The sequence below is a fragment of the Pituophis catenifer genome, unplaced genomic scaffold (genome assembly GCF_029215685.1).
Source record: "Pituophis catenifer annectens isolate HBS135680 unplaced genomic scaffold, rPitCat1.0.hap2 SCAF_1, whole genome shotgun sequence".
Lineage (NCBI taxonomy): Eukaryota > Metazoa > Chordata > Lepidosauria > Squamata > Colubridae > Pituophis > Pituophis catenifer.
Genome location: NW_027256881.1, coordinates 70,734,389 through 70,757,205, shown reverse-complemented (window position 1 = coordinate 70,757,205; position 22,817 = coordinate 70,734,389). Strand labels below are relative to the sequence as shown.

The following is a 22,817-nucleotide window of genomic DNA, read 5'->3' as shown; positions in this document are numbered from 1 at the left end:
ATTGCTTTTCAGTTACCTAGGAATAGAAGGAGCAGCATATTGTCTGTTTCTGTCTGTTTCTGTACTCCCGAAGAGATGGATTGCCTGTTCAGGTGATGGACTAAGCAGGACATGTGAATATATCCTTAGAAGAAGTAACTTCTTTTTGCACAAGAACAGCCTATCAGAAGCCCTTAGATTCTGTTTAACCTGTCATACTCTCTGACCACTGAGATGCTGTGTGATTGTGCATGCCTATTCATTTCCCATGGAACTGTCATGATTTATTGATTGTGTTATGTTAAAACTGACATTTTAAGGATGTGGAAATAAAATACCTTTCACATACTGTTTATGCTTTTCTGCAGCTAAAATTCCTCTTGAGGGTTGTTTTTCTTAGCATTTGTCCCACACGGTTGCAAGACTTGCTTGTTTTCATAATGCACTAGTCTAGTTCCTACAAAATGTTTTACCTATGTTGAGTGTAAAATGGTGATCCAGCCAATGAAGTTCTCCCATGGAAAAATAGCCTAAAACTACTTTGAAAAATGCCACTTCAAAAATATTAAAACTTAATTCAACTACATTTGTCTGTCAGCTTGCATTTGCTCTCAATCTCAATTTTTATTAGTAATAGAGACTGATTTTTTCATGGCCAGTGACTTTAGAAACTAGCTTTATTTCAGTGTAAGTAGAAACCAAAAGGGTTCTTACATTTGTTGGACTGTTTGCAGAAATTCTTGCAGAAATTTAATCGTAAATTTGAATTCCTATCCCAACTGTTTCAATAGGTTTTATTTAACTCTACCTTGTAATTATTGCCCCCTTTAAGTTACCCTTTCAGTTAAGTAGAATCTTGTGGATGCCACTTACTAAACTGGGTCATGGGTGTGTATGTGTGTGTGTCTGTCAATGTGTGTGTGAATGTGTGTGTGATTTCCGAAGTTGACCCAATAGATCCAACCAGTTAATTCTTAGGAGAATAGTTTTAGCCCAGCACTGACCAGTGTTAATTTAGACTAATCCCCACCATATTTTGTGACTTTCTTAAGTCAGGTTTAACTTTCATTTCCATCTGTGTTTGAAACAAAGTCCTAGAGAGCCACATAGGAATAGATCATTTCTAGATGCTCTGCCTCTCTTTGCAGAGGGGGGTAAAATTGAATCAAGCAAGAAGTGGAGAAGGGAGTAACAGCCCCCTAGACTCCCTTGTGGCAATTGGGAGCATGAAGAGGTGGCAATGGAGGTGGCTGACCTGCTGTGGATTATGGACTTTTGCCTCACAAAATGAGTAAATTGATTGTGTGGGATGGAAACAAGCCCATTGTGTTGTGCTGATCTTGGAATTTAATTGTAAGATGTTTAGCAGTTCTAGGACAGTAGGCAAGATAAAAATATTTAAGGTAAAAGCAATTGTCTCTTAACTGAGGTCATTCACACCAGTGGGGAAATCCAAATTTTTTTACTATCAGTTCTGTGGGCGTGGCTTGGTGGGTGTGGTGTGGCTTGGTGGGCGTGCCTTGGGCGTGACAGGGGAAGGATACTGCAAAATCTCCATTCTCTCCCCACTCCTGGGGGAAAGATATTGCAAAATCTCCATTCCTACCCCACTCTGGGGCCAGCCAGAGGTGGCATTTGCCGGTTCTCCGAAGTACTCAAAATTTCCACTACCGGTTCTCCAGAACCTGTCAGAACCTGCTGGATTTCACCCCTGATTCACACCCTTGCAGTAGTCAAAGGAATAACTCAGCTTTACTTAACATGGTGTCTTCTGGATCATGCAAACTGGGATGATGAGAACAGCAGTGGATGGCAATGGCAGTATATACAACCGGCATCATCTTGAATTCTTACCACCCTTAGCTACCCCATAGTTCCCTATAGCTGTTTAAATATGGAAGCTAGAAGGGCTGTTGCATAGATAAGAGGGCTTCTTTGCCTTTTCTTCAATTGTTCCCCTTAATTTCAACGTGCTTTTAATTTCACAAACATTTTCTTCCTGGCTTCCAATCATAGCTGTATTTTTGTGGGGGTTTTTTTCCTTATGGATTTGTACAAAAAAAAAATTGTACTTCTTTGCTTTCATATTCTCAGTCTACCGCTTTAGACATTCCGCAGCTTATTGCTTTTTAAAAATAACCACAAAACTAAGTGTTGTTATTCCTGTCTTTTGTCTTTTGTCTTTTTTTAATTAGATTTATATGTCGCCCTTCTCCGGAGACTCAGGGCAGCTTACAATGGGTTAAGCAATAGCCTTCATACTTTTGTATATTTTATACAAAGTCAGCTTATTGCCCCCACAAACTGGGTCTCAATTTACCTACCTTAGAAAGGATGGAAGGCTGAGTCAACCTTGAGCCTGGGGAGATTCGAACATGCAATAATTGCAGACAGCTGAATGTTAATAACAGGCTTTTAGTCTTTTGTGCTATCCAGGCTCCTGGATAGCTCAATATTTGCCATGTATTTGCCATGGCTTTTCATTGGTTGAGACAACAGCTCTGCTTTTATCAGTTTCTTATATGCTATGATTGTACCCAGTGGTGAAATCCATTTTTTTTTATTACCGGTTCTGTGGGCGTGGCTTGGTGGGCATGGCAGGGGAAGGATGCTGCAAAATCTCCATTTCCACCCCACTCCAGGGGAAGGATACTGCAAAATCTCCATTCCCACCCCACTCTGGGGCCAGCCAGAGGTGGTATTTGCCAGTTCTCCAAACTACTCAAAATTTCAGCTACCGGTTCTCCAGAACATGTCAGAACCTGCTGGATTTCACCCCTGATTGTACCCCTGTTCTTTTATGCATACTTAAATGGCCAGGGCTTGAAAACTCAGAAAAATCAGCTGCCTTTATGCATTTCTGATTGGTGTCAGCATTCCTGACATAATTCACTAACGAATTAAGATCTTCTGGATGGGTAGCACCAGTAGCACAAAACGGCATGTTGTTCTCTTGGATGAAACGGAGCCTTCGAGTGCCTGGAATTTCCCCAAATGCATAAAAGAATGTTGCCAGCTCAATGACAGCAATTCATGTGTTAAGAAGGTGAGGGAGTGGGGGGCGGTGAATGAAAATTTGGCACTGAACTCTACCAGTTGACTTTTTTTCATTTGAGTTAATTGACTTAATTTCTGGATTGAATGCCTCTAGCTGTTGCTTGTATTTTACAAGTAAGCTGTTATACAGCCATTGAAGCATAATAGGATAATCTGGGATTTAACCCAAAATGGCATTTGGCATAGCAGTAAGTATGAGCAACATAGTTGTATAAGTATAATATGAAAAAGAGCCTAAGGCAGGGGGTGTCAAACTCAAGGTCTGGTGGCTGGATCCAGCCTGCGGAGTTCTTAGATCTGGCCCACAGGACCACCCTGGAAATAGCGAAGGACTGGCTTATGGTGCCTCTGCCAGCGAAAACACGGTCCTCCCGAACTCCGTTTTTGCTGGCAGAGGGTTGCGGGAGGCTGTCCCAGCCAAAAATGGAGCTCTGGAGCCCGTTTTCTTTGGCAGAGCTTGGGCCACAGGTGCCCCCGACATGAGTGATGACAAGCTGACCATGCCCACCCCAGCCCCTGAGTTCAAATACAATCCTGATGTGGCCCTCAATGAAATCGAGTTTGACACCCCTGGTCTAAGGCATCCATTGGTTATTGCAGGAGTGGCTCACTTTTGTATTGGTCCACCTTAGATTTAGACAGGGGTGAAATCCAGCAGGCTATGACAGGTTCTGGAGAACTGGTAGCAGAAATTTTGAGTAGTTTGGAGAACCGGCAGCAGAAATTCAGAGAACCGGCAAATACCACCTCTGGCTGACCCCAGAGTGGGATGGGAATGGAGATTTTGCAGTATCCTTCCCTTGCCACGTCCACCAAGCCACGTCCACCAAGCCATGCCCACAGAACCGGTAGTAAAAAAATTTGGATTTCACCACTGGATTTAGAGGAAGCAGAATACTAACAGGCAAAGGGGTGGGGTTGTTTGGTTGTGATGTAGCATGAGCAAAACTTTGTGTGCAAATGTATACTTCAGCTGTAGCTGCCATAAAGGCAAATGGATTATGTGAAGAGTGAGATATATTTTTTTTTTCATCACCGGGAGCAGCTGCACTGGAACAAACCACATTCTTCTCATCCAAGACCTAATTACCTTGTTTCATTGAAATTGCATCTTTCATGTAAACCATGTAAAAATAGATCAGTGGATTAACGGTCTTGAATGGGATCTTAGAGTTCGTATTCCATCATCTTGCTAATATTAATAATGTTACCCAATTTTTGATTAGAGAAAGAAAAAAAAAATCTCATGAATGAAGGCAAATTGGATCAGGAAAAAAAAAGATAACCTCTTCTCTGTTTGATAATATTGTACTTAGTCTTATGGTTGGGTTGTCCCCCCTCCCTCCCACCGTCCTCTGCAGCATCCATGAGTTATCCATAAGTCACAGCTCATGGTATGTCATGTTTGGGATTCTGAGGAACTGAAGAGAAGGAGTGTGTTCTCAACAAGGAACTGAAATTAATGTTGACCCCTTTTTGGGTTTATCTTAGTAGCTAAAAATTGCACATGCAGCTTTACCTCTCAAGCTCTACTTACTGAACTGGAATTCTGAAGAAGAGTGAATTCTGAATAATACTACTCGGTGGTGGTATTCAGCCGGTTCTGGGCAAACCGTCTCAGCGAACCGGTAGTGGTGACCTGAGGCACTATGCAGTCTTATTTAGTCACATTTTCTAAGCCGCGCACATGCGTGCAAGTTGCGTGCATGGGCAAAGCACATGCGCGGAAGGCCAGGTGCATGCGAGGAAGGTGCGCATGCACATTTTCGGTGTGTGGCAAACCGGTGGTAAAATTATGTGAAATCCACCTCTGGTGGTACTGATATTGTTTTGAAGCTGTGGTGGGTTGCCCCTGGTTCGGACCAGTTCTATAGAACCGGTAGTAAAACCGGAGGGAGGCTCCGCCCACCCACCCATCATCAAAACGGTTCTGCGCATGTGCAGAATAGCGTGCGTGCATGCGGCCCAATTGCGAACCGGTAGTAAAGGTCAGTAGAACCCACCCCTGAGCTGAGTGATCCAGGATACTAAGAAAGAATGATTCCAGAATACACAATACCTGTTGTCATGCTTTTGCATATACTGTACAAGTGCAGCTTTCCAATTAGACTTCAATATAACGGAAGGCATGGAGATTGGGGAGGGAAGGGGCACAAACAACATGCACAATCAGTTCTCCATCCAGTTTAAAGCTTTCCGTTCATTCAGCTGAATGCCTGAAGAGGGATCTGGTTCAATCTAGAATTTCCTCATCCATTGGGAATTGTCACCTGCTTTTCTAAGATTCTGTAGCTCACTAGTTTTCAACCTGTGGTCCAAAGACCATTAAAGCCGATGATCTTTTGTGTAGATCTCAACATAATTTTTTAAAAGTAGAAGAAAGGATATAATCACAAGTTCATAATAGTTTATCATCTTGTCAGGTTTGAGTCATTTGTTTAATTTTTGTGATTTGGCACATGCCATTCAGGGAAGGAAACATGCCTTGAGGCCTGTGTGGTAGTTCTTAAAAACTTTTGATGACGATCTAGTGGTCTGCATAAAGAAAAAGGAGCACTCTTACTGTAGCTCACGTTTGGCTCCTGACCTGCGATGTTAAAATTTCTCTTTTATGTTAACATTTCTCTTTTATGCTCCTTAAGAAGCTTGTACCACTCCTCATCTGTTTCATATAACCATAATTTCAGTTGCATTGGCCTTCATTATTGAAAGTCACCTTAAATCTTTTTTGTGGACAACAGATTGTTTTTATTAACAAACTTGAATGAAGCCTAAAGCTAGAACAAAAACTTTAAGAGACCGTATACTTGTGAACACCACATAATGTTTTTGGGCTTATTGCAATTATAGCATACTAAACCTTCTGATTCAAGTGTATTATGTGGGCATAGTTCAAAACTACATGGATACTTTTATTTAATTTCCAGAACTAATGTTTGTTTGTTTGTTTGTTTGTTTGTTTATTTATTTATTTATTTATTTATTTATTTATTTATTTATTTATTTATTTATTTATTTATTTATTAGTTCGATTTATATGCTGCCCTTTTCCGGAGACTCAGGGTGGCTTACAATGCGTTAAGTAATAGCCTTCATACTTTTGTATATACTGCTTAGTAGGGCTTTCGCCCCCCCCCCCCAGCGGTGTTCTTTTTTATACAAAGTCAGCTTATTGCCCCCACAATCCGGGTCCTCATTTTACCTAGGTTTAGGTTTAGGTTTAGGTTTATTTGATTTGTATACCGCCCTACTCCCGAAGGACTCAGGGAGGTGAACAGCCAACAATAAAATACATAAATACAAAAAATTTAAAAACCAGATAAAATCAAATTAAATCATTTTGGCCCAGACAGATTAAAACACCCCAATAATTTAAAAACAGATTAAAATTTACATATTTAAAAAGGGAAGAAATTAGGCCAAGCCCGCCTGATGGAATAAAAAGGTCTTCACAGCACGGCGGAAGGAGCGCAGATCCGGGATCCTCCGTATCTCCGGGGGGAGCTCATTCCAGATGGTAGGTGCCCCCACAGAGAAGGCTCTCCCCCTAGGGGCCGCCAGTCGACACTGTTTGGCTGACGGCACCTACCTCGAAAGGATGGAAGGATGAGTCAACCTTGAGCCTGGTGAGATTTGAACTTGCAGTAATTGCAGACAGCTGGCAGCTAAGTACTACTTTAACAGCACTTAGTCCACTGGGAGCCTTGATAGCACAGTGGTCTAGAGCACCCTGTCATTAACACAACTGCCTGCAATTACTGCTGGTTCGAATCTCTCCAAGGCTCAAGGTTGACTCAGCCTTCCATCCTTTCTAAGGTAGGTAAATTGAGGACCCAGTTTGTGGGGGCAATAAGCTGACTTTGTATAAATATACAAAAGTATGAAGGCTATTGCTTAACGCATTGTAAGCCGCCCTGAGTCTCCGGAGAAGGGCGGCATATAAATCAAATTAAAAAAAAAAAAAAAACAAACTGCGCCAGCAAGGCTCTTCTGATGTTTCACCAGTTTTCTTCTATGTTTTTAGTAAGTTATTTATCCTCCTGTCACTGAAATAATAATTTAAAGTATAATATCAGAAAATACTACTGTAAGTATGACTCTATTTTTTCTTGATGATTGCTTGGGTAATTGACTTCTGCTCATCTTTAAATATGTAAGTATTTGCAGACCTTCTAATTTTTTGTTTACCTAAATAGTTTTGTGGTTTTGTGCATCTCTTTCTGGCCTTGGTTACCTACTATGGACAATTCCTTTAATTCTTAGGACTGTTATGCCTAGAAGAGGAGTAGGAATCTGGAAATACAGACCAAGATTATCAGCTTTGTTTCAAGCATCATATTATTCTTGCAATAGCATGTTTGGAAATATAATTTTGGCCTGTTCTGAGCTCTTGTGCTCATCATATAAGGTACAGTTCGATCCTGACCGGCTAAAGATTGACTCAGCCTTTCATCCTTCTGAGGTCGGTAAAGTGAGGACCCAGATTGTTGGGGGCAATAGGCTGACTCTGTAAACCAGTGGTCCCCAACCTTTTTATCGCCGCGGCCCGCTGAGCGCGCGCAGGGGTGGGGGCACGGCCCAGGAGCTTTTGCGCACGGCCCATTGCGCATGGCCCAGGAGCCTTTGTGCTGCAGCGTTCATGTCCCCTGGCCGCTGCGCGGCCCGGTGCCAGGTACTCCACGGCCCGGCACCGGTCCGCGGACCGGGGGTTGGGGACCACTGCTGTAAACCACTTAGAGAGGGCTGTAAAGCACTATGAAGTGGTATATAAGTCTAAGTGCTACTGCTATTGCTATAATATGGGGCGTGTGGTGTATTCACATGAATCCATTCATTTTAGAACCCTAGGAATAATTCATAGCATTTTAAAGCAGATTTTTCTGAATTAATATCCTGCAACGACAGTATAATATTATTAGCAAATAGATGCTGGGAGGATGGGTATTGGTCTGGCTGCCTTTCTTCTATACAATCTGATGGTGCTTTCAGCATTACAGTCTTGTTTCCAAAGAGATAAGCATAAAAAAGGGCACTGCTAGAAGCATATTTTATGTCTGCAAAGGATGGTTTTTATTATTATCTTCTTCCATTAGTAGGTATAATATTTATATGGGTAGGCCAATAAGAGCTGAGCACATCAACCTTGGGGACAAGAACACAAAGAGATAATGAAAACAAATCTTTTGACGTATACAGTACATAGAGTGCAGTTGCATAATTCTCTCTTGCCCAACTTGTAGCACGATTACATTATTCTTTTTGTGGTTTGATTTAGAAACGTTGGATTCCTATACTTCCCTTTCCTTGAGCAATTGCCACTGACTTGCATTCAGTTAAAACTTCATGTCAGTAGCTTGGAGTCAATCTAAACATAATGAAAATCCAGATATATTTGGTGGCATTTTCTTCAAATGGTTGGTGGGAAATAATTTGACTGGTATTTTAAAGGGTTTTAACTTATTCCCTGTGACGTGAGAGAATCATATGATGTTCTTTGTCATTTCAGTTTAGATAAAGCATTTGATGGAACTCTGTGTATGTTATTCCTGGAGGGTTTTTAACTGACCTACTTTTCGCTTATTGATGGTTTCCTACCTGGTCCCTTTTTGTCATTGAGTACTCCTGATTTATTAAGCTATCTGCTTCAAGGACGTTGTAAAACTGCACATAGGGAATAGGACACAACTGCGAAAAGCAAGAATTACTATGTCAGATAATATCCCATTAAAATCCAGCTGGCACAGCAGGAGAAATTGGAACTAGGGTTTATCATTCATGTAATAGAATATATTGAAACATTAGTTAGAAACAAAGTCATTATGAAGCAGAGATCCCTTTTTCCTCCAGTTACCGGATTATTGCTATTGTACATTAGAATGAAGGAGAGTGTTATGTCATCCTCCAGGGCCGTATGATGATGAGATCAGGGCTTGAGGAATGAAAGCTGGAGCATAAAGCTGTTGTATTATCAAAGGATTTATCACCTGTTTGATTGACAGTGTTTGCTATTTAAACCTGAACACAGGTAGAAGACTTTACTTTTTTTTTTTAACTTTTATATGAGACTGCTGTGAGATTCAAGGAAGCCACATCTCAGTAATTTTACAGTCCTCAGATTGAACTCTGGAAGATAGAAGAATGTTTAGAATAAATAGGGGCAATTTAAATATACCTTAACTCTGATGTAAAGATGATATGCCTCATATAAAACATATTATGTGATTCTTCCCCACCTTTTAAATTAGCAGACCATGGACCAAGGTGGATAGATTTCCTCTAGCCCCTACATGATATAGGCATTTTTAGGTTAAATTAGGTAATATCAGAGGTGAAATGCTCCCGGTTCGGACCGGATCGCCTGATCCGGTAGCGATGGAGGCGGAAAACTGGTAGCAAAAATCCTTGCCCCTCTGCTCCCCCCCCGCCCAGCTGAGCCACGCAATCATCAGAGGCTTTTTTTTTTTTACTTTTAAAAGCATTTTTTGGCTGAAGAGGTTGTAGAAAAAATGCTTTTAAAAGTAAAAAAAAACCCCCATCTGATGATTGTGTGGCTCAGCTGGGCATGGAGAGGGGGGGGCAGGGATTTTTGCTACCGGTTCTCCGAACTAACCGCCTCCATCGCTACCGGATCGGGTGATCCGGTCCGAACTGGGAGCATTTCACCCCTGATTTAAACCAAATTGGAGTATCTAAGGACCAAGTCTCTTGATCACCAGAAGCTAGGAACAGAAAAGTCTATCCTGATAAGTCTGTCTACCTCTATCAGAAACATCAGACCAATTAGTGGAGAAACACACTTGGACATGGTAATCCATCCAATGTTTTAAGGTTTTTTTTTTTCATTTCCCATCTTTTAAGTAGTGAAAGTTTCTTTTTCACACAGGTTGGGTTCCTAAAGTGAGGGCATCTCTGCAATGTTATTGGACCATATATGTTATGGACCAATTTCTCCATGTATGCTGATTTACATAGCTGCTTGTAAATGGGGTTTAAATTTAACAAATGCTGAAATCTTAAAACCTTATCTGAGTAAATGATGTCTCTGGAATGATTAGTTCTAAGATTATTATATACATAGGATTTACTCGCTTTACTCTTTTCAGGCCATCACAATCAATAATTAGGTCCTTCTATAGACAAATATTTAAAGACCTTGTCATGTATGTTCTTGTGAGGAGCAGATCCACAGACAATTGCTGGCCTTTAACTCTCCCTTTTGATCCCTTTCCCCAATGTTAGCACTGACAAAGCTGCCTATAAAAGCTTTGCTGTGGAACAGGTATGTGTGCTTCTTCCTGCAAAACAGTCAAAAAGCAGCCAGAAAAAAATAATGAATATTTTTTCTAAGAGAAGGAAGGGTCAGGAAGAAAGAAGTAGAGAAGCAGATCTATCAAGGAAGCAGAAAAACCTCTGGAGAGAGAAATTAAATTAGGAGTCAAAACAGAATTTGGAGGAAGAAAACCTTGTTAGTAATACTGTGGGGTTTAGACTAGTACGTGAGCAGTAATACAAGTTGTGTTTCTAATAATCAGTCTAGTGAAGTAGAATTACTATCAACAGGAGGGAATATAGAGTGAGACAATAACAGACATAGTTAGAGCTATATGTTCTGGTGCAGTTATGTATGTTGGACAGTTTGCAAGCACACAATATCTTCTCAGACTGTAGGGAGAAATACATCCTGGTTGTATAAAGACTTGTGCTGTTGATGCATCTCTTGAGTCCCACAAACTGGATATAGTTTCAAAAGAACCTGAGACAATTCTCCATCTTTGAAGAAACTGGTGTGTTTTCTTTCATGAATCTTATTCCACTTGTAGTGTTTAGCAAGGGGACACAATGGCTCAGTGGTTAAAGATACTGAGTTTGTCAGCTGAAGAGCTGACAGCCTGGGTTCGAGCCAAGCTCCGTGCAACTGGTAAGCTCCCCATACTAGCTCCAGCTCCTGCTCACCTTGTGATGTGAAAGCATGCAAATGCAAGTAGATTAATAGGCACCACTTTGGTGGGTAGGTAACAGTATTACATGTGCATTTGGCATATAGCCATGCTGGCCACATGACCATGGAAATTGTCTTTAGACAACGCTGACTCCCTTGGCCAAGAAACGGAGATGAGCACTGTGCCCTAGTCAGATACTACTGACAGGGAAACCTTTACCTTTAGTGTTTTAGCAGCTGGGTATTTCTTATTTATTCATTCATCAAATTTACATAGCTACCCATCTCACCAAATGCAACTCTTATTAAAGAACACATCTTTAACTTTAAATCTGAAAACTGTACACAACAAAATTTCATTTGGAGCAAAATATGTAAAATTCTTCTATCAATTTCTATAAAATTTGTTATAACTTTTTTCTTTCTTCTCTCAGTGAAAAAAAATCATGTTTGTCTTACAGAGAAAAAGTTGAAAGAAAACACTGTCAAGTATATGGAAGTGCTAGAAGATAAACTGCAAAGGTAAAGACATCCTGGGATCTTTCAAATTTTTAGAAAATGTTTTCAGTGCTGCTTTGATTAGACTTCACTCCCCCTCTTATAGATAGGTTAACCTCTCAGAAATCTAACATATTTATTTATGTTATTATTATGTTAACATATTATTATTTATATATCCAGTCTATGGAGAATTAGTTGGTTATGTTACTGAATGTGCAGTCTTGAAGATTCCTAGTTCTGAGTAAGGTCTACTATGATAGCTTATTCCTGCTATAAGGTATTTGGGACAACAAATGTCATTATTACGAATTCCCTTTATGTATCCAGAGAAATGTATTGGTATACTACATGGGCCTCCAAATTGGTAGAACATGGAGAAATCACAGTTTACCTAGAGTAGCAGGAATTTGCTTGGAGTCTACTAGCTCTTGTGGCATACTGTCCAAAATGTGCCAAACTAGAACAATACTTTTCTTTACAATAACAGGAATGATGCATCTGACTAGGGCTGGTAACAAGGGTGTCCTCAGGAGAGTAAAAAAAAAGTCAATATAGTGGCTGTACTATACATACATATGGTCAAAGCCCCACGACTTTTTTCTGTGAGGCTTTGAACACATGGTTGCGACCACCATCTTGACTTTTCTGAGCCCCTTCCCCACTTCATATACCCCATACTGATAACGTTTTCTTTAATCTTCTCCCAAAGCAGAGGTGCTATTCAGCAGGTTTTGACAGGTTCTGGAGAACCGGTAGCGGAAATTTTGAGTAGTTCGGAGAACCAGCAAACACCACCTCTGGCTGGCTGATGATGTTGGAGGCACATTGACTGGAACCTGAACCCGACATTTTATGTTCTGTTGTTGCAAACCTGAATGGCTTGCAGTAAATGTGAAGATGACTTGCACGATATAGGATACAGAATCTGAAAATTAGTGTGTTAAAGACTAAGGTCGTTGTGTCTGATAGGAAAAAAAGTGCATAAATAGCACAGAGCTAGAACAAATAATTTTTATCAAACCTATGTACATTTCAAAATCTGTAAAGGATGCAGCCATCCCTGAGTGCACTGTCCACTCCTTTGACAGATTTGGAAAGTTTATAGATGAAGAAAAATCTTTTTCCCAACATTTCCTGATTTTAAAATATATATATATGGACTTGGTCAAGAAACTAGATGGACAAACACTTCAAATTGTAGCCTTGGGTGAACAGGGCTTGACTGACTGACTGACTGACTGACTGACTGGGGAATTCTGGGAAGTGAAGTCCCACAAATCTTAAAGTTGCCAAGTTTATAGTGCTGAATACATAGTGCTGGATCCATAGAGGATATGGATCTTCTTGCTTTCTAGAAATTTCATGCTGAGAAGTGAATTGTTTGATAAGTTAAGGCTTGAAATGCCTTGTTTAGTCTTTGGCAATGAACCAATTTTTCCGAGCTGAATATTTAGCCTCTATGTTGCATGCTAGTGACTGTATACAAAAAGTAACAGGCAGACCAACAATTAAATTTAAATTTGATTTCATTTCTTTTACATATAACTAAAAATGAGCAAACTTAATATTGTCTCTGTCATGTATTCCATAATGTTTCTCTTCTGACACATTCAAGGACATTTGGTACTTTAGAGGGTGGTCCTGGGCTTCTAGTTGTGCAGCTCTGGATTAAAAAAAAAATCTATTTAACTTGAAATACTGGAAAATCCTCTATATCGGCCCCCAGTTAGTCTTTTTTTCTGCACCTTTCAGCTGAATTTTTCCATGGTTTATTGTATCATGTCATCAAATAATTTCCTGTTAGATTCTCAAGAACTTTGAAGATCAATAAGTATTCTAGTCCTTATATCCCACAAATATAGAAAGCAAGAAAAGAAAATTATTATTTAATCCTTATTCAGATAAAGCTTGTTTCTTCTATTTCATTTCTGGAACTCCTGTGGAGATTAATCTTCTAGCTTTGAAGAGCTCTGTTGCTTCCCTTAAGGCTTTGGTTGCCTCTTAAATGGCTTATCTCTTGGTGTTGTGTTTCCTTTATAACAGGATTATCTAGGTATTTACATTTTTAAAAAGTTCCTCATATGAATAGTTGTTTTTAGAAAGGGGAAGGTTGTTGTGCTGGTTTCTCTGTACCAGTATATATAGAATATCTTATTGTCACTTTGAAGCAACTAAAGGACATCTAACTATCTTGTAATGTACACTAATTAAAGATTGCTGAACTAACTGGAAAATAATATAACAATTTGAAGGAAGGCAGATTTGAAAAAGTGATGGTTTATATGAATAAAAAGGTTTGAAAAAGTATAGTAAACAATATTGCTATAAATTAGATTTAATTTTTTTTCGTATCTCATGCTTTTCTTCAGTTTACCATTTTTTATTCCTTTGCTCTCTCTCTCTCTCCCTCCCTCCTTCCCTCCCTCCTGCCATATATGCACACATGCACGTAAACATAACTGAATATTAATGCTTTGTATTGGTCAATACAATGCTAAGTAAACCTAAGATGGAAGCTGTAGGCTTATTCAACATTCTGTAGCATTTAATTTAATTTAATTCTATTCTTATAGACTAAGACAACAAATCAAACAATAAATAAAATTTGACAGTTTGAATAGAAGAAAGATAAAATATAAAAACAATAAACCATGGCATCAAGCCAATTGACATTCATAGTTATAGACCTATACTAAAGATTGCCACCTAAAATAAGTAGAATTTAATTGGCTATTCCTTGCTGGCAAATTCTACAAGTAATTGCATAACATTGTCCATTTTAAATGTTTCATTTGATCATGGTCAGAAAAAGAATGGGAGTAATATTCATCTAGTACCTCAAAATGTTGCCTAGAAAACTATATGGAATTATTATTGTGGTTACCAGAATTCAATTCTGATTCCAAAGAGACCAAATCAGGGGTGGGTTCTACTTACCCTTACTACCGGTTCGCAACGGGAGCCCCCCCGCGCGCTTCTGCGCATGTGCAGAAGCTTCTGTGCATGCGCAGATTGTCAATTATGACATCCGGGTAGGTGGGTGGAGCCTCCCTCTGCTTTTACTACCGGTTCTGAAGAACCGGACAGAACTGGAGCAACCCATCAATGGACCAAATGGTATCTAAAATCTCTGTAAAAATCACAATAAACTTGGCACAAGCTGATAATTCCACAGTTCCAGCTCTACCAGGACAGATGCCTTGTTGTCTGTTAACAGATGGATTTTCCTTAAAAATGAAGCAAATGTCTGCTGGAATGAATGTTGCAGTTATGATCACACTGAAGAGATGGTATTCTTGCAAATAAAAGCCATAACAGTATTCTTCCCAGATAGTTTTTTGGAACGGCACTCAGTTTGAGAGGAATCTAATCTAGCAAGCAACTCCCACTGTGACTTTGTAGCATCCTATTGTGGGTTCTCTGGTGTGGTGACTATCACTTGGCTCTAGCACTTTATTGCTCCCACTTTATTGCTCCCAACTCTTTGGTGTTTTGGCTGACCTCCTGTCTATCACTTTTGCCAAGTCATCTTGTCTGGCTCATGTGCCTTCCATGGGTCTTTGCTATCTTTGGTTGCTCTGCTGATTCCATTGTTAATGCTCATCTGTCTTTGACAGGTGACTCAAAGTACTACTTTTAAGGTTACTTAGTAGAGGTAGATTTTTTCATCTTTGGTCAGATTGAAGATCTGGATGTGAGAGAAAGAAAAGGAAGAGTTTGTAATAGTTGCTATGGGGCTTTCAATGTCCTCAAAGGGTCCTGAGCATTTACTACATTTCATTGGGATGGTACCTTGATAATTTGATGGATAATGATCAGATTTCCATTTTGATAAAGAAAACTATACCAGGAATGAAAGGAAAACCGTTATTTTTTGTATCTCTGTTAGGGAAATATTTTTTTACAGTATTTGCCCAGTTTCCCAAAATGATGGTATTGTTATCTTATTTTTTGAAATATTAATGTAATATATTTGTTCATACATTATTTCTGGTATATGATTATTGCATATTGCCCGGTAAGAAGTTTTCAATGAAAATCAGATTAAAAAGTACAAATAGGATGCTATCTGAATATGCTTACATGATATTCAGAACCATTAATAGAAAGTTTAGATTTTTTAAAAATGTCCAAGATGGATCCCAATTTCCAGCGTAGAGTGGCCCAAGTCCTGATACAAGACTATATAAAGAACGTGGCTTTGTTTTATATTCTAAGGGACAATTTGAGTAAATATAAGTCCAGCTTTATCTAATATTACACTTTGTGTGGCTATAATATTCCAAGGAGTCTTTAGGGGCACTTTCCTTGAAAGTACAGGGACAACATTGCTTTACTGGTAAAAGATGCTGCCTTTACTGTGCCTTTAAGTATGAGGAGATTATGCCATAGAAATAAATATCACAAACATTAATTTCTGGGGAAAAGCAGGCATACAGCTGTAATAACTTTTGGTCACTGATAGGTTTTACTGCCCTGATTTTGTGTAATCCTTATCACCATGGATTCTAGGATTTCCATAAACAAATCATACCCTGTAATTGTTTTTGTCCTTCTAGAATCCCATGAAAATCAATTTTGATACTGTTTTGAGAGCAAAAAACAAGATTTTCAGTGCTGAGGGTTGTTATTAACTGCTAACTCTTAAAAAGTTATTTTTTATCCTGTCTGGATGTATAGTGAGCTCAGGATAATAAAACATGCTATTATTACATCTAGTTTTATTTCTTTTTCCCCTTTTGCCATTTTCTCCTGTCTGCTTTGTTGGTAACCAGCCAGCCTTGTTTTGTTATCTGACCTGAGCCTTTAGAGCAGAGGGATAAACTTCTAATTAATAAGTGATTTACTTATTTGTTGAGCTCTGTTGCACCCTCTTTTTTCAAACTGTTTACAAATGACATCATATCAGTTCAGTAATAATCATAATAATAATAATGATATCTCAATCATTTCTTCTGAAAGACTGCAGTTGTATTTATCACATGTTGATGCAAAATTTCACGGTATCTCACGGACCAGACAGTGATGGATTCTAAATCCCTTATCGCTGTTCTTTCAGGGTCCAAACTACTTTTTATTTGTATCAGTCAAAATAAATAGCATTTTTTTTTAGGGGAAGCCATTTAATGTGGTTAGGTGATTATCCTAAATCTGAAAAAGATTATTTTCACTCAGTGAAAAGAGAGAGGAGGTGGAGAAAACATTTTCTCTTTCTTCTTGGACCCTTGGTGAAGGCACAAACTCTTTTTGGGGGGATTCCATCTTCTGGCTAAGTTGCTGATGATTTTGAACTGTGGGTTTCCCATTGCTCTCCTTCTTCTTTTCTGGGTGACAGCCAGAGGAGAGATTGATAGGGCCAGAGGTGTAAATGAAGAGGGAGCCCTTAGCCCAGGTCTCGGCTCCCCTAGGACCGTGTCCACGCTCAAAGAACACGCTTAAAGCCAAGCTGGTGTATCTTCATTTAATCGTGGCAATCAGCGCTTACAGAAACCGGAATGCAAAGCTAGCAAAACAAAGACGCAGCTGTCACGCCCTTGCAAGCGAGTCCTTATATAGTTCCTTCCAGATTACATTCAGCTGGAAGGTCTCGTACTTCCTCATTTCCTTCGGACGTACTGGGATGCCGTCACTTTTCTAGAGTGTTCTCAGAGTAGTAAGCTAACCCCACGCGACCCCATAAGGCACCCGTGCACATAAACGCCTACTCGGAAGCCTATTCCACCACCATCACCCATGTGGCTCAACCCCCCCCTTCCAGCCGGGTATCCATGTTCTGCCGGTGCATGGACATGATGTCGAGTGCTTCTTGATGCTCGACACCAGGAATGGGTCACCCTGGCAACTTTATGACTTGTGAACTTCAACTCCCAGAATTCCTGAGCCAGCCATTCTGGGAGTTAGGGTCCACAGATCATAAAGTTGCTATAGTTGTGTACTCCTGCCATAGCCAGATGGTGAGAGCATCAGAGGAGGGCCCCCTTTGAGTGTGATTATTCTGAATGTATTTGTGTGGGTGGAGTAGAGGGGGGGGTCACAGGATATCCTGATGACACTGAGAGCTAGTAAAGCTAAAATGATCAAGGTATTTGGCTTCCCTGGGATGAATGAAATGGAGGACATTGGGAACTGGGAGTCTAGAGTGGGGGATGGTGCTACCTTTAGGGGATGTACAGGTGTGCCAAAGTATTATAGCAATGGGGGCATTGGGAGACATGGGAGACAGGAAGTGGACAGTTCTTGGAGAATGTGGGACTGGCCACTGTCTTACACTGGCTTTGCATTCAATGTCTATTGTCTCAGTCAGCAGACTTTCAAATGCCCCAGTTTCTGGCTGCTGCTTTTAAATGTAAGGTCAGACTGTAATAAGGTCTCCTTCCTCTGCAATCCAATGATTGATGAGAGAGTCAACCTGGCATGTGTTATCGAGGTTGGGCCCAGAAGGTGGGGGCATTTTTGGAGATACACCCAGCTGGGTTCCAGGTCTGACTTCAGTTGAGATTTCAGGCCAGGAAAGTTTGGCAGTTGTCCAAGTTTGGAAGTTTGGCAATTGTCATCTGGGAATCCCTTATAGCTTTTAGGGGTGCTGCTCCAGAGATTACTGGGTTTGACTCCCTGTTCCTTAAGTTGGGCTGTAGGAATCAGTTGGTATTGTTGTTGTATCAGCCTCCCTGCCTATTTTTGGCTTGGTGGTGGAGTTCCTTAGACTTATGATATAATGCAGTTCAATTTAAAGCCACTATTAAGGTCTACTTTGCAGAGATAAGAGTGGTGAAACATTATCCATAGACTGATGTCCCACTGCCTTATTTAATCTGATATGTGTCCTCTTGGGTAGGAAGTCTTGGCAAACCTTTTGCAGGGATGTGCAAAATAATTTTTTCGGCATTTGTCAGACAAAGTTGCTTGATTCTTTTGGAGATGGAGTCCAGCCTTATTTCCTTAAGGAATAATAATTCTGTAAGAAGGAATTTTTAATACAAAACTGAAGAATAATCCTTGAATAATTTATTTCTTAAGGATAATAGTTCCTTAAAAATTAACATTTGGTAACAAGTTTGGGAAGCCTGTTGTTCTGTTATCTGTAAAGACAAGAAAGGCAGCTCTGAGCTTTCCTTTCCAGATCTTGGGAGACCTGCCTGTTTTCCCATAATCATTCTTCCCTCTAAGGAAAGGAGATGGGTAGGTGTGAAATAAACCCCCATCCCCACAATCCTGGCAGGCTTCACTGCAGGAAATGATTGGGAGGATACCAAAACAAGGTCCTGTTGTTGTTGTTTTTTAATGTCCTTGATATTTTTCTCCCCAAGTCTCAAATTAATAAGTCCTGGAGTAGTATCACTGATTAGCTGGAAAATAAAGAAACTGCACTAAACCATTTCAGAGCTAGAGATTCTATAGTGCTTATATATTCTTCGCAAAGCTTCAACTTTTTTAAAAAATCAGCATAAGAAATAGGTCAGATTGTAGGACTCTCTGCCCTTGACAGATCCCTTTGATGTTTATGAAGTAGCAAAATACAACCACCCAGTTCTTACTTTACTCTTTGATTCAAAACTGATCCAAGGTTACCTTTATCCTTCCAGGCTACTGAATTGAGCTTGGATCTCCTTTTTAAAAATCTTCTAAGTTATACTATTTCCTTAAGACACAGTACTTTGGGATGCACGGTTCTTAAAATATATTTCAAAAAAAATCCAAAGAATTGCATCTGGCAGATCCTCTTGCTCCAAGAGAGATGCTCCACCATGCAATATTTCTGATGGTAAAAATATATATATTTTGGAGGAATGTACAATTGTGAATTTAAAAGCAAGAGAGGAAGTTTTTGCATAGGCTTGAGATACTACCAAATCTAAGTCATTAAGCATATCCAGTTCAAAAATAGAGAAACAGAGTGCCAAGAATCCTTCAATTGTGACTAGACTATAAATCCTAGCATCTCTAGACTAATGCTTAGGTATGCTTTAGATGAAATGCATTATCTGGCTCCTTGTCATTTGGGGTCCACAACTGTGATTGGGTGGAGACAGCTTTGGTCACATTGGTGGAGGATCTTTATAAGGAGATGGATGGTGATAGCAATAGCACTTAGATTTATATACCGCTTCACAGTGCTTTACAACCCTCTCTAGACAGTTTACAGAGTCAGCATACTGCCCCTAACCATCTGGGTCCTCATTTTACCGACCTCAGAAGGATGGAAGGCTGAGTCAATCTTGAGCCTGGTGAGATTCGGACTGCCAAACTGCAGGCAGCCAGCAGTCAGCAGACGTAGCCTGCAATACAGCATTCTAACCACTGTGCCACCACGCCTCATCCTTTTAGACTTCCAGTAGCCTGCACTAGCATTAAGTATCTCATCCTTCTTGTTGGTTAGGGATTGGGATTATTGTTTTGCAGCAACTTCTTTTTCTTCTTCCATGGCCAATTCCAGTTAGTGGTGGAAGAGGGTGATTCTCAATGGAGAGTGACAAGGTTTGGTTCTTTCCCCACTATTGTGTAACATCTACATGAAACCACTGGGTGAGGTCATTCATTGATTGGGGATTCAATACTATCAGTATATTGACAATGCTCAGCTTTACATCTCTATCCTAGGCTGGTAAGGCTGCTCAGGTTTTGTTCTGGTGTCTGGGCATCCGATTTTGAATCAACGCAGGATGGAGTTATTGCCTGGGCAATTCCAGAGAGTCTCTTGATGGAGAAGCATTACTGCAGAAGGAGCATGTCTGGGACTTGATGGTGTTCCTGTACTCATGGCTGCTGCCTGAACAGCAGGTGGAAGTCATGGCTGGGGGAGAGAAGCTTTGCTCAGCTTTGGCTGATGCACCAGTTGCAACTCTACTTGGAATAAGAGAACCTTAGTACAGTGACTCATGCCCTCATCACTATTAATTGAATAGGGGCCTGGTGGCTCAGCAGACTAAAAGCATTGTGATTAACACCAGCTGTCTGCAACTACTGTAAGTTCGAATCTCACCAGGCTCAAGGTTGACTCAGCCTTCCATCCTTTCTAAGGTAGGTAAAATGAGGACCCAGTTTGTGGGGGCAATAAGCTGACTTTGTATAAATATACAAAAGTATGAAGGCTATTGCTTAACGCATTGTAAGCCGCCCTGAGTCTCCAGAGAAGGGCGGCATATAAATCAAAAAATTTTTTAAAAAGTGTTCTCCACACTAAAACTCTGGTTAGTTTCAACTTTCGCTGCCATCTGAATGCAATTGAAAACAGAAACTTTCCAGAGGGCATTTGCAAGTTGATGCATATCCTTTGTTTTTTGTATGCTTTTAACTGGACTATAGATGTTTTAATGATTTATATGTATTTCTGTAAAACCTCCAAGAGTCTTGTGAGACCCCAGGGTATAAATGTAACAAAGAAACATCCCTGCATTGTTGTGCAGCTCTTGACATTTTCACATCTGAATATCTGAATCACAGGAATCAAATTAGTATGAAATACAGCTCCTCGTGCTTGAGTGAGATTGAAAAAGACAGTTTCAGTAGAACTTCAGTATATGAAAGTTATGAAAATGTTTTGTTTTATCTGTCCTCTACCCTTTACCCTGTCCTCTAAGTTCATCTCCTGGCAAAAAAAAAGTATTTGTAGCCAGAAATTTGGTGGTGAGAAAAAAGTGAAGCCCAATCCTTTAAGCTAGCGGTTCTCAACCTTGGCAAATTTAAGATCTGTAGACTTCAATACCCAGAATTCCCCAGCCACACATCTTACACTTGCTGTGATTGAAAGACACTGCTATGCAGATAGTAAATACATGGTCTCAGTGCTAGTCTTGTTTTAGCTAAAACAATATCTTAGCATACTAAGCACAGGAACAAAGATTGGCATTCTGATTACCATTGGCTCCTCCCTCTAAATGTGTTTTATAGTTCCACAAAGAGAGAGAGAGAGAATTTTAGTTGAGCTTCTCCAGTGCTGTCATTGCCACCCTGCCCTTTTTCTTTGTACACAAAAGGAAAAGAATAGCACATTTGGGGAAACCTCATGATTTGTGTACAATTCATTCATTCATTTATGAATAAACCTGAAGGCAACCTAGGACAGGGGTCTCCAACTTTGGCAACTTTAAGCCTGGCGGACTTCAACTCCCAAAATTCCCCAGCCAGCAAAGCTGGCTGGGGAATTTTGGGAGTTGAAATCCTCCAGGTTTAAAAGTTACCAAGATTGGAGGCCCCTGACCTAGGACATCTAAATGAGGAGTGAGCATAATCAATGACCGTAGAATGATGAGCACATATTTGGAAGAGAGGGACAACGATAGGAAGGACTGATCTGATCGAATAGAAGTATTCTTGGTAATGAAGATAGCAAGCTGGCTGTGGATGGGACCACTTGAATGTCTATGATTTATGTTTTTGAAAGGCTTAGAGCGGTTAAATGTGAAATACTTTATATTGTACATGAGATAATATCCTTTAAAGATGAGGCAGTATATCAAATGAATCAATTAGAATGTAAGCTCTTAACAAGATGCCTTGCTGATTTCCTTATAGATTAGTTAATTTATTTCCTGCTTCTGACAACTCCACTCTGTAAGCTTATCTTTGTCACCTTAGAAAGAAATCAAAGAAGAAACAATCAACTATAGCAGCCTCTCATTTTAAGTTTCCCATGGAGATAATTTAACTATAACACACTGATGTTGAACATTGATAGAAAAATGACAGGCTGTGATTAAAGTTGTGTCCTAGATGAAATAAATGTCTGGCAGATGAAAAGAATACCCCCCTCCCCGAGAGAAACTGAGCTTAATTCCAATCCTTGACTCATGCTGAAATGCTTTTTATGACTTGTTATTGCTCTGTATTATGCGGTATATTGTTTTTAATAACCATAATCAAACATCCATTATTGGATTCAGCAGTAGAAAAATTGCTCTTCCCCTTCATTTTCTTGAATGCTTCCCAACGTAACAAGAATAGTTACATAATCGGTACCCTCTCATAAAATCCAAGGAGCTGCTCTGCCCTCAAGTTATTGATGTCAGCTTTTTTTTCACTCTTAACTCTTTTGTGAGGCTATTTTTAGATTTCAATTTAGATTTGGTATTGTGCAGCCTGAGTTCAGAAACTGCTTTTTTTTTATTATTACTATCAGCCAGGAAACTGCAGATTCTAACTGCTGTTGATGTGTTTAACTTTTAGCAGAGAGAAAACATATAATCAGTCACTGAGAAGCAACTAGGCAGTGTGTGATTGGAAAGCAGAAGGAGAAACCTGTTTTCACAATGAATTGTTGCATTTGTTGGAATTTCCTCACACTTATGGCAAACTATCATCCTAAGTCAGGGGTGGGTTCTACATACCTTTACTACCGGTTCGC

The 22,817-nt window shown here is 39.9% G+C and overlaps 1 protein-coding gene across 1 annotated transcript in view; it reads left to right on the top strand.

Moving 5' to 3' along the window:
* DISC1 (DISC1 scaffold protein) overlaps positions 1-22,817 on the top strand; it is a 148,213-nt gene that overhangs the window by 88,567 nt on the left and 36,829 nt on the right. The window contains exon 9 of the mRNA XM_070950888.1: positions 11,437-11,497. Coding sequence (XP_070806989.1) covers positions 11,437-11,497 — 61 coding nt within the window. The remainder of the gene's footprint in view (positions 1-11,436; positions 11,498-22,817) is intronic.